At 37.2% G+C, this 13,572-nt stretch overlaps 1 protein-coding gene across 4 annotated transcripts in view; it reads right to left on the reverse strand.

Annotated features, from left to right (window-relative positions):
• Positions 1-13,572, reverse strand: part of ZCWPW2 (zinc finger CW-type and PWWP domain containing 2) — a 140,308-nt gene that overhangs the window by 34,924 nt on the left and 91,812 nt on the right. For all 4 annotated transcript variants that reach the window (XM_082348726.1, XM_082348725.1, XM_082348727.1 and 1 more), the window contains one exon: positions 11,024-11,138. In XM_082348726.1, coding sequence (XP_082204852.1) covers positions 11,024-11,138 — 115 coding nt within the window. The remainder of the gene's footprint in view (positions 1-11,023; positions 11,139-13,572) is intronic.

Below are 13,572 nucleotides of genomic sequence, written 5' to 3' on the forward strand. Positions count from 1 at the left end.
AAAGAACACTCTCAAGAGAATAAGACAATCCACAGAGTGAAAGAAAATATTTAGAAAATACATATCTGATAAAGGACTGCTATTCAAAATATACAAAAAATCTTAAAACTCAACAATAAGAAAATGAACAACTGGATTACAAAATGAGCAATAAACAGACAACTCACAAAAGAAGATTCAAAGGTGGCAAATAAGTATATGAAAGGATATTCATCATCATATGTCATTAGAGAACTGCAATTAAAACAATAAGATACCTCTACACACCTATTAGAATGGCCCACACCAAGGATGTGGAGCAACAGGAATTCTCATTTATTGCTGGTGGGAATGCAAAATGGTACAGCCACTTTGGAAGATACTTTGACAGTTTCTTACACTAAACATATTCTTACTATGTAATCCAGCAATTGCACTCCCTAGTATTTGCTCATTTACTCAAGTGAGCTGAAAACTTATGCCTACACAAAATCCTGCACACGGATGTTTACAGCAGCTTTATTAATAATTGCCAAAACATGGAAACAACCAGGATATCCTTCAGTGCGTGAATGGATAAATGAACTGTGGTACATACAAACAATGGAATATAATTCAGTGCTTAAAAAAGAGCTATAAAGATACGGGGAAACATAAATGCATATTACTAAGTGAAAGAAGCCAATGTGAAAAGCTACATACCATAGGATTCCAACTATGTCACATTCCAGAAAAGGCAAAACTATGGTGACAGTAAAAAGAACAGTAGAGGAGTCAAGATGGTGGAATAGGAGGACATGGAATTCGTCGCTCCTCACAAGTACCTCAAGAATACACCTACAAATGGAACAATTCTCACAGAGCACCTGCTGAACATGAGCGGAAGACTTCAGACACCTATAAGGACAAGAAAAATCCCCTCAACAACCGGGTAGGACGAAAGAAAGAAGAAAAAAAGAAAAGAGGAATCAAAAAAGGGACCAGCAGCTCTGGCGGAAAGCTGAAGGTGAGGGGAGGTTCCCACACTCAGAAAAACTCCCTCATGGTGGGGAAATCAGCTGGGACAGAAAAGGAACTTCGGGGGATCAAAGGAGAATGCAGTGGATGGTTTGTGGAAGACAGGACAAAGTAAGAACTGCATGCATGATCTACACCACAGCTCTGTGCATTCCAGTCTGAGTCATGAGTCGCCAGTTGCAAAGGGGGGCTGGGTGCTGGAAAGTGGGATTTGGAGCATGGACCCAGGGAGGGGACAGCTGTTGGCTGTGAAAAGACAGCCAGAAGGGACAGGAGTAAGGAGCTCCACAACCAGGAAAGTCTGCGGAAAAAGCTCGGGACACCACAGAAGCAAGGCGTATTGTTGAGTGGTGCGCAAGGGGCAGAGCCGCCATTACAACCCCTTTCCCCACCCACCAGCTTCTTCAGCCTCCAGGGGCACTGGGAGGGGCTCCCATCTAAGTGGGCCTGCCTGCCCCTCGGGCCAGGGTCTCCTTCACCCGTGTGGGTTCTGGGGCCTGAGCGCTGCCCATCCCAAAGCCTCCTTGGGAATCAGCCCTGGGCACCCCTGCCTGGGACAACAGTCTGCCGATGCTGGCGGGGGTTGAGTGCTAAAGTGAGGGGTTGGTAGAACTGATATGGGGAGAGGAGCACTGTTGGCTGTGCAGATACAGCAGAGGGGACAGGAGTGAGGGGATGCATGGCCAGGAACGCCCCTAGAAGAAGTATGGCCTGCCTGGAAAGCGAGGCACCATAGTTGAGAGGCACGTGGGGGGCAGGGCTGCCACCGCCCCCACACATCAGTGCCTGCCTCCGTGGGCACTGGGAGGGATTCCCACCAGAACGAGTGCGCCACAGTCTGTTGCAGCTGCCTGCTGGTCCACGCCACTGCAGGCAACTCACGCACAACCCAATTGTAGCTGTCGTACCCCTCCCCAGCCTGAGTGAGTAAGTGTGCCTAAAGCAGCCGCTGCTTTTGCTCCCTCTTGCCTGGGCAAGGAACAGACGCCTGAGGGTGGCCCACATGCAGAGGTGGGGCCAAAACCAAAGCTGAGTCCCAGGGGTGGTGTGACTATGGAAGAGGAATGAAAATCTCTCTGTGCAGATACACAAGCTGTGGATTAAATCCCAGAGAACGGCTTGGTATCCTGCATCTGTGGAATACTTGAAGAGACGAGTGTTCCCACAATTGAGACCAATCTAGCCTTCGCAGCAGTGGACTTTAGGGGCAGGTACACGCGGGAGTTGGGCCAGGTCAGAGTCTGAGCTGGCCCCACAGTGCCCAAAGCAGGTCCAGACCTACCTAGAAGTACTGGAAGGCCTCCTGGGGAGGTGGGGGATGGCTCTGGCTCACGGTGGGAGCAAGGACACTGACAGAGGAGGCCCCAGGAAAATATTATTATTAGTTATTCTTTTCTTCTTTGCTTCGTTTTGTTCAGTTGTTGGTATTGTTGCTTTTATTATTCTTTATCTTTATTATTTTTCTTTTTTTAATATATATTTTTTACTTTTCTATTTTTACTTCACTTTTTTGCTGTTTTGTGGTTTATCTTGTTTTTGTTTTTTTTTAATTTTTGATTGTTTTTAATGTGTATATTTTATGTTTTCTTTGCTTCTTTTGTTGTTTGTTTGTTTTCTGTTTTTGTTTCATTTTTCATTTCTGTTAGTTTAGTCCTTATTGACTGTTCTCATTTTTAAATTCTTTTGTCTGTTCTCTTGTTTTATTTATTTATTTATTTATTTATTTATTTATTTATTTATTTATTCTGTGTCTGTGTGTTGCTGCTGTTTCTTTGCTGTTGCTTTTGGTATTTGTCTTGGGTTTTGTTTGTCTGTTTGCTTTCTTTTTCTTTTCTTTTCTTTCTTTTCTCTCTGGCTGCAATGTGCAGCTTGCAGGCTCTTGGTTCCCTGGGCAGGGGTCGGGCCTGGGCCTTTTGGGTGGGAGTGCCAAGTCCAGGATGCTGGACCACCAGAGAATTCCCGGGCCCAGGGAAGATTCATCGGCATGTGCACTCCTGGAGGTATCCATATCAACACCAAGAGCTGGCCCCACACAACTGCCTGCAGGATCCAGTGCTGGACACCTCACAACAAACAACCAGCAAGACAGGAACACAGCCCCATCCATCAGCAGACAGGCTGCCTAAAGTCGTAGTAAGCTCACAAACACCCAAAACACCACCTGACATGGCCCTGCCCTTCAGAGGGAAAAGATTCAGCTTCACCCACCAGAGAGCAGGCAGCGGTCCCTTCCACCAGGAAGCCTACATGAGCCCCCAGACCAACCTCACTCACGAGGCGGCAGACAGCAGACACAAAAGGAATTACAACCCTGCAGCCTGCAGAAAGGAGACCATAAACACAGTAGGTTAGACAACATGAGATGACAGAGAAATATGTTGCAGATGAAGGAGCAAAGTAAAATCCCACAAGACCAAATAAATGAAGAGGAAATAGGCAATCTACCTGACAAAGAATTCAGGGTAATGAAAGTAAAGATGATCCAAGATCTTGGAAACAGAATGGAGGCATAGATCCAGAAAATACAAGAAATGTTTAACAAGGACTTAGAAGAACTAAAGAACAAAAAGTGATATGCAATACAATAACTGAAATGAAAAATACACTAGAAGGAATCAAGAGCAGAATAACTGAGGCAGAAGAATGGATAAGTGAGCTGGAAGATAGAATGGTGGAAATAACTGCCGAGGAGCAGAATAAAGAAAAAAGAATGAAAAGAAATGAGGACAGTCTCAGAGACCTCTGGGACTACATTAAACACACCAACATTCGAATTATTGGGGTCCAGAAGAAGAAGAGAAAGGGAAAGGGCCTGGGAAGACATTTGAAGAGATTATAGTTAAAAACTTCCCTAACATAGGAAAGGAAACAGTCAATCAAATCCAGGAAGTGCAGACAGCCCTATACAGGATAAACCCAAGTAGAAACATGCCAAGACATATATTAATCAAACTAACAAAAATTAAATACACAGAAAAAAATACCAGAAGTATCAAGGAAAAATCAACAAATAACCTACAAGGGGATCCCCATAAGGTTATCAGCTGATTTTTCAGCAGAAACTCTGCAGGCCAGAAAGGAGTGGCAGGAGGACATATTTAAAGTGATGAAAGGGAAAAACCTACAACCAAGGTTACTCTACCCAGCAAGGATCTCATTCAGATTTGACAGAGAAATCAAAAGCTTTACAGACAAGCAAAAACTCAGAGAATTCAGCACCACCAAACCAGCTTTACAACAAATGCTAAAGGAACTTCTCTAGGCAGGAAACACAAGAGAAGGAAAAGACCTACAATAACAAACCCAAAATAATTAAGAAGATAACAGGAACATACATATTGATAATTACCTTAAATGTAAATGGATTAAATACTCCAACCAAAAGACACAGACTAGCTGAATGGATACAAAAACAAGACCCGTATATATGCTGTCTACAAGAGACCCACTTCAGACCTAGGGACACATACAGACTGAAAGTGAGGGGATGGAAAAAGTTATTCCATGCAAATTGGAATCAAAAGAAAGCTGGAATAGCAATACTCATATCAGACAAAATAGACTTTAAAATAAAGACTATGACAAGAGACAACGATCACATGACTATTACAATCATAACGATCAAGGGATCAATCCAAGAAGAAGATATCACAATTGTAAACATTTATGCACCTTAACATAGGAGCACTTGAATACATAAGACAAATGCTAACAGCCTTAAAAGAGGAAATCGACAGTTACACAATAAGAGTGGGGGACATTAACACCCCACTTACACCAATGGACATGTCATCCAGGCAGAAAATAAATAAGGTAACACAAGCTGTAAATGACACAATAGATCAAATAGACTTAATTGATATTTATAGGACATTCCACCAGAAAGCGGAGGAATACACTTTCTTCTCAAGTGCTTATGGAACATTCTCCAGGATAGATGGACATCTTGGGTCACAAATCAAGCCTCGGTAAGTTTTAGAAAATTGAAATTGTATTAAGCATCTTTTCCAACCACAACGCTATGAGATTAGAAATAAATTACAGGGAAAAAACTGTGAAAAATATAAAAACATGGAGGCTAAACAATACGCTACTAAATAACCAAGAGATCACTGAAGAAATCAAAGAGGAAATCACAGAGAAACAAATGACAGTGAAAACACAATGACCCAAAACGTTTGGGATGCAGCAAAATCAGTTCTAAGAGGGAAGTTTATAGCAATACATTCCTACCTCAAAAAATAAGAAAAATTTCAAATAAACAACCTAACCTTACACCTAAAGCAACTAAAGAAAGAAGACCAAACAAAACCCAAAGACAGTAGAAGGAAAGAAATCATAAAGGTCAGAGAAGAAATAAATGAAATAGAAATGAAGACAATAAGAGCAAAGATCAATAAAACTAAAAGCTGGTTCTTTGAAAAGATAAACAAAATCGATAAACCTTTAGCAGACTCATCAAGAAAAAAGGGAGAGGACTTAAATCAATAAAATTAGAAATGAAAAAGAAGTTACAACTGACATCACAGAAATACAAAGGATCATAAGAGACCAATTCAAGCAATTACATGCCAATGAAATGGACAACCTGTAAGAAATGGACAAATTCTTAGAAAAGTACAACCTTCCAAGGCTGAAACAGGAAGAAATATGAACTGACCAATCAGAAGTAATGAAATTGAAACTGTGATTAAAATCTTCCAGTGAGTGAAAGTCCAGGACCAGATGGCTTCCCAGGTGAATTCTATCAAACATTTAGAGAAGAGCTAACACCTATCCTTCTTAAACTCATCCAAAAAATTGCAGAGGGTGGAATATTCCCAAACTCATTCTACGAGGCCACCATCACCCGGATACCAAAACCAGACAAAGATACTACAAAAAAAGACAACAACAAGCCAATATCACTGATGAACATAGTTGCAAAAATCCTCAACAAAATACTAGCAAACAGAATCCAACAACACATTAAAAGGATCATACACCATGATCAAGTAGGATTTATCCTAGAGATGCAAGGATTCTTCAATATATGCATATCAATCAATCTGATACTCCATATTAACAAATTGAAGAATAAAAACATATGATCATCTCAATAGATAATCCAACACACATTTATGATAAAAACTCTCCAGAAAGTGGGCATAGAGGGAACCCAGATCAACATAATAAAGGCCATATATGACAAACCCACAGCAAACATTATTCTCAATGGTGAAAAACTGAAAGCATTTCCTCTAAGATCAGTAACAAGACAAGGGTGTCCACTCTCGCCATTATTATTCAACAGTTTTGGAAGTCCTAGCCACGGCAATCAGAAAAGAAAAAGAAATAAAAGGAATCCAAATTGGAAAAGAAGAAGTACAACTGTCACTGTTTGCAGATGACATGATACTATACACAGAAAATCCTAAAGATACCACCAGAAAAGTACTAGAGCTAATCAATGAATTTAGTAAAGTTGCAGGATACAAAATTAATACACAGAAATTTCTTACATTCTTGTACACTAACAGCAAAAGATCAGAAAGAGAAATTAAGGAAACAATCCCATTTACCACTGCACCAAAAAGAATAAAATACCTAGGAATAAATCTACCTAAGGAAGCAAAAACCTGTATGCAGAAAACTATAAGAAACTGATGAAAGAATTCAAAGGCAACACAAACAGGTGGAGAGCTATATCATGTTCTTGAATTAGAAGAATCAATATTGTGAAAATGACTATACTTCCCAAAGCAATCTCAAAATTCAATGCAATCCCTACCAAATTGCCCATGGCATTTTTCACAGAACTAGAACAGAAAATTTTAAGATTTGTATGGAAACACAAAAGACCCTAAATAGCCAAAGCAATCTTGAGAAAGAAAAACGGAGCAGGAGGAATCAGGCTCCCTGACTTTAGACTATACTACAAAGCTACAGTAATCAAGACAGTATGGTACTGGCACAAAAACAGAAGATCAATGGAACAGGATAGAAAGCCCAGAGATAAACCCATGCACCTATGGTCACCTAAGGTATGACAAAGGAGGCAAGAATGGAGAAAAGACAGCCTCTTCAATAAGTGGTGCTGGGAAAACTGGACGGCTACATGTAAAAGAATGAAAATAGAACACTCCCTAACACTACACACAAAAATAAACTCAAAATGGATTAAAGACCTAAATGTAAGGTCAGACACTATAAAACTCTTAGAGGAAAACGTAGACAGAACATTCTTTGACATAAATTGCAGCAAGATCTTCTTTGAACCACCTCCTAGAGTAATGAAAATAAAAAATGAAAAAACAACCAAAAATAAACAAATGGGACCTAATGAAACTTAAAAGGTTTTGCGCAGCAAAGGAAACCATGAACAAGAGAAAAAGACAACCCTCAGAATGGGAGAAAATATTTGCAAATGAAGCAACTGACAAAGGATTAATCTCTAAAATATACAAGCAGCACATAGACCTCAATATCAAAAAAACAAGCAACCCAATCCAAAAATGGGCAGAAGACCTAAATAGACATTTCTCCAAAGAAGACATACAGATGGCCAAGAAGCACATGAAAAGATGCTCAACATCACTAATTATTAGAGAACTACACATCAAAACTACAATGAGGTATCACCTCACACCGGTCAGAATGGCCGTCATCAAAAAATCTACAAACAATAAATGCTGGAGAGGGTGTGGAGAAAAGGGAACCCTCCTATGCTGTTGGTGGGAATGTAAATTGATACAGCCACTGTGGAGAACAGTATGGAGGTTCCTTAAAAAACTAAAAATGGAACTACCATATGACCCATCAATCCCACCACTGGGCATATACCCAGAGAAAACCATAATTCAAAAAGACACATGCACCTCAATGTTCACTGCAGCACTATCTACCATAGTCAGGACATGGAAGCAACCTAAATGCCCATCAACAGAGGAATGGATAAAGAAGATGTGGTACATATATAAAATAGAACATTACTCAGCCATAAAAAGGAATGAAACTGGGTCATTTGTAGAGATGTGGATAGACCTAGAGAGTATCATACAGAGTGAAGTCAGAAAGAGAAAAACAAATATCGTGTATTAGCACGTATATGTGGAATCTAGAAAAATGGTATAGATGATCTTATTTGCAAAGCAGAAATAGAGGTACAGAAGTAGAGAACAAATGTATGGATACCAAGGGGGAAAGGGTGGTGTGTGTGGAAGGAATGGGTAGACTGGGATTGATCATAGACACTACTGATACCATGTATAAAATAGACAACAAATGAGAACATAATGTATAGCACAGGGAACTCTACTTTATGCTCTGTGGTGACCTAAATGGGAAGGAAATCCAAAAAAGAGGGGATATACGTATACGCATAGCTGATTCATTTTGCTGTACAGTAGAAACTAACACAACATTGTAAAGCAACTATACTCCAATAAAAATAAATTTGGAAAAAAAAAAAAAAAAGGACAGTAGTTGCCAGTCAGAGGGGTAGGGATTGGGCTGGGAGAGGAATGAACAGGTGGAACACAGGGGATTTTTAGAACAATGAAACAATTCTGTATGATACTAAAGTGGTAGATACATGTCACTGTATATATTTGTCAAAACCCATAGACTGTCCAACACCAAGAGTGAACCCTAATGGAAACTATGGACTTTGGGTTATAATGATGTGTCAGTGTTGGTCCATAGATTGTAGCAAATGAACCACTGTGGTGCAGGATGTTGACAGTGAATGATGTTGTGCGTGTGTAGGGCAGGGGGTATATGGGAACTCTGTACTTTCTGCTTAATTTTGTTATGAACCTAAAAGTGCTCTAAAAAATTAGTATATTTAAAAATAAATAATTCTGAGAAACAAAGATAGAGATAAGGACATCTACTCTAAAATGTAGAATATATAAAAAATATTCATCCTACAAATAATACAAAATCCTAAGGCTAAATTATGAAGAGACTATCTATATGAGTAATACCCTATTCATTTAAAAAATACAACTGAAAATAAAAAATAATGAATTTCCTAAATAAGAAGAAGTTTTCTAGACCCAACAGAAGAATCACTGATTTGGAGTAATAGTTAATACAACAAAAACACGGTAACCAAATCATGTGTATAGGATATGGAATTTTGTTATACTATGACTGGGTCTATACTTATGTATCATTGACTGACCCTGTAGATTTCAACAATGAAACAATTGCATCAAACATAATAGTGGGCCAATTTCTCCAGGGCAGGAAGAATTTAGGCCAAAAAAATTAGTAGCAATTATTTCTGGGTTGGAAGAATGAATTTTGGGGGTAAAGAAATCCTCAAAGTTGCTGGAATGAAATAAATGGTTTGCCTCTAAGCAACTAACCTTTTGTAAAATATCTGAATAATGGTTAATTACCTCTCAAAACTACTTTGAATACAGTTAGAAGCTGAATACGTCCTAGAATCCACCCTGGAAGCTAAGCAGGCACAGGACTAAACTGCTTATTTTGGAGACAGTGAAGAGTGAGTATGCAGCGAGCGAGCCCGTGATGGTAAAGACTGAGCTCCTGGAAGTCTGTTCGTGCCCGTCAATTTGGGCTACTTCAGGCACAAAATGACAGTCCTTAGGCATATGGCTCTCTATAATCAGACTGAATTACACAAATTCTGCATGCAAAAATCATCAGACTTTCAGCTAGAAAATGGTCTGTTCCTGCAAAACCGATCAGCTATAACCCAGCTCGAGAGTCTCTGGACAAGCAAGAATGCCAAAGGACCCAGACATAAACGCCCTGGCACACACAACAATGGCAACAGCATAGTTCCAGAACTTATTGAGAAAGCAGGATATTGCTAGTGTAAAATGGCTGTAATATAATTTTCAAAAGTAACAGATTATATTACTTCAAAATATTAATGTTTAAAAAAACTAAATATTTCAAAGTTTACTCTGGTTACACAAGACAAATGTATAGCCCATGCAAAGTGTAAAATTGTATTTGTGACAGTAAAGTGAGTTCAACCTTTATGGCTAATAAACAGAGACATTATATTTTCAGCACAGGAATAAAATCACATTTGTGGTAATAAATGTCTTTTGACCAGAGTAGTTTGCTTTTCATTCTTTTTCCACTCTTTTTAAACCTATTTATATGCTTTAAAATCGAAACTTAGGTGGCTAGGTTAACACTTAAACTTTTGTTCAAGTAAAATGTTTTTACATATAAGTTTTAAAAATATATATATTAAACTTTTTCACAGGATAAAAATATCACTCTTACTTTAAAATTCAGTTAGCACCAAAGACCAGATCCTCCCATAGAATAATCTGTTTTAGAACTTAAGGTGGATAAAATGAGAAGGGGCCTTGTAAGACAAAAAAATTCTTATGATCACTAAGCAGAAAAAATTTTTAATATACTTGTTTATTGAAAAATCATTTCCATGCAACTATCACATTCTTTTTAGAGTTAAAAATGTGTTCTACCTGCTATATGTCTTATGATCAATTCATTAAAAAAGCTATCCATAAACCATAATATTTATGATTCAAGAGAACTTTCCTTGAAAATGACTTGAAATATTATCATATTTTTTCACCTAATTAAAAAAGTTGAAGATTATTTTTCTATCTCTGCCTTGAATTTATTTAAAAATAAAACATTTGGAAAAATACTTTGTTCTGAAATAATATAGCACATCCAAGTAAAAGTTTCACTCCAGGAATATATTTTAAAGCCATGGCTTCTAATTTTGAAATACATGCTTTGAAATACACAAGAGGACCTATGTAGAAAGGCTAAGAACAAAGATGACAGAGCACTAATTAAAACACCTACATTTAAATAGAGTGCATGTTTAGTCATGGAAAATAGTTTCAGAGGGCAAAAATGCATACTATTAACCAATATAAGAATGATTTTTCATTGGACAAAGATATACTATTTTCCTATGAAAAGGAGAGAGAAATTTTTAAATGTGCAAACATATTTTGGAAAGCATGCACCTGAATAAATCCTTATTTTGAGGTGGTAAAGAATAAAAAATCACATGTACCCTGTTTTGATAGGCAGCACCTTTCCAGTCTTTGCTCATGAGAGCATCCATAGAGGAGGTACGCTTCTTGTAGTGCACTTTTATACCACTTCTTTTTATTCTTACATGTTCCTGGCTAAAGAAAGACAGAAAAATAATAAGATTCATGTTTAAGCATATAATTTTGTTTTAACATCGACTTGATTTAGCTGTTGAGCTGGAACTAAATCTAAGCATTGTACCATATATTCCTTAGATTTTGTTATCTAATTATTATTTTATTAGTATTTTAGAATATAGCAAAGTTGTGGAAATTTTGCATGTTAATAGCCAAAAGGGTCAGAGTCTTAATTCACTAAGATAATATTTTAATATGATTTATCTCATATTTAGAAAGTTACAAAAAGTTAAGACCACCAGTGTAACAAATTAGTGAATATTAATCTATTTTATCAGAATAATGTTGATTCCCTTTTAAGTAACATAGCAATGATAATGAAGTGATGAAAACTGAAAGCCTAGTTTCTTATTGTAGTAAATAAAATTAATTCCATTCACATCTAATAAATGACTGTTTTCAGGCATAGTAAGCGCTCAATAAATGGTATTCTACTTGAATACGGTACTTTTTCTAAATGTTTATTTAGTTTTTTTTTTTTAGTTCTCTTTTTATTTTTTAAACTTTTTATTTTATATTGGAGTACAGTTGATTAACAATGTTGTGTTAGTTAGTTTCAGGTGTACAACAAAGTGATTCAGTTATACATATACATGCATCTATTCTTTTTCAAATTCTTTTCCCAATTAGGTTGTTACAGAATATTGAGCAGAGTTCCCTGTGCTATACAGTTGGTCCTTGTTGGTTATCCACTTTAAATATAGCAGTGTGTACATGTCAATCCCAAACTCCCTAACTATCCCTCCCCCCCACCTTCCCCCCAGTAACCATAAGTTCGTCCTCTAAGTCTGTGAATTTCTTTCTGTTTTGTAAATAAGATCATTTTTATCATTTTTTTTAAAAAAATATAATTTGAAAAGAAAAACAGAGTCAAAGAATCTCTAGGTTAAAAATGACTATAAAAATTATCTGGCCCAGTAATTTTGCCAATGTTATTTTAGAGCTTGCCCCCAAAAGGTTTTTATAATGTTTATAAATGTTACAATTTATAAAATACATGCCATGATTTTCTTTTTGAAAACTGCACCATCAAAAAGAATACAGGTGTTACTGCATGTGGTCCTGGACACTAATTTATTTGGCATAAAAGCAATGAAAAAAACTTATCAAACAAAAACCTAGTTTTATATACAGAATATTTAAATTTCATTATTAAGTTATTTCTTAGGAAAAAGAAAAGACAGGCGGACACAATTCAATAAACATTAGAAAATTTAAACTAATTTAAGAATAACTAAGCTAACATTTACAGATTTAAGACATTTCTGCAACTCAAATGTTATAATGATGCTAAGAATTAATGGGCAGTGAAAAATCACCTATAAGCTGTTATAGCACTAAACAACTGAAGTCAAGGAAATTTCTTGAGGAAAACCAATGTGATACATTGCTAAAATAAACTATCAAGTTTGGGGAACTAAAAAGCATTTTTTAAACCTGTGTCTCTGAATCCCTAAGAATTTATCAGTAAGTATGTGCCACCTAGTGGTAGTAATACAATTAAACATCTTCTAAGGAACTCAAAAAGTTAAAGACTCTTGCTTTATAAAGAATTTTGAATTCCAGAATAAGGCTCAGCTATGCATTGTATTTTTTCCAACTAGTTTGTTCTTTAATTGAAGTGATTCTAAAAGTGTAGAATGTGACTCCCTATCCATCCCTAGTACTGAGTGTTTCTCCCAAAAACACCCAATATTACCAGTTTCTTTCAGTCTTCCAGAGACACTGTATGTACCTATAGGCATTTACATCATTTAAATATCTGCTTTTACAGACTGCTATGAATTGTTATATACTTTGAGTTTTTCTATTTGTCTTTCAGATTGCTTCATTTATGGATTTATTCAACATATTCTAGACCCTTGGGATCAATCACTGAAGAAAACAGACAAAGCTTACATTCTAACCAGTGAAACAGACAATCCATAATAAGCATAACAAATAAGTTAAGGCTACAGTTTAAGAGGTTATAAATACTATGTAATAAAGAAAAGATGAGGCAATAAAGTGGTCAGGGTAACTGTCATTGAAAAAGTGACATCTGAGCGAAGACCTAAAGGAGGTCAAGGAGTTAGCCCTGTAGATGTCCAAGGAAAGAGCACTGCAGGCGGAGAAAATAGGCTTTAAGATGGGAGAATACAAGTTTATTCAAGAGGCATCAAAGAAGGGAAGGTGGTTGTGGGTGAATGAGGAAGCGAGTGAGTAATAGGGAATGATGTCCAATAAATTAACAGGGGCCAGGTCATGGAGGTCCTTGCAGGCCATTGTGGGGATTTGGGCTTTTACTCTGAGTGAAATGGGAGCCATTACAGAGTTCTGAGCAGAAGAATAACATTTGATTTGATTTAACATTTTACAACAATCACTCTGCTTGCTTTGATGAGAACAGATT

Source organism: Balaenoptera borealis, assembly GCF_965194805.1.
Source record: "Balaenoptera borealis genome assembly, chromosome: 12".
NCBI lineage: Eukaryota > Metazoa > Chordata > Mammalia > Artiodactyla > Balaenopteridae > Balaenoptera > Balaenoptera borealis.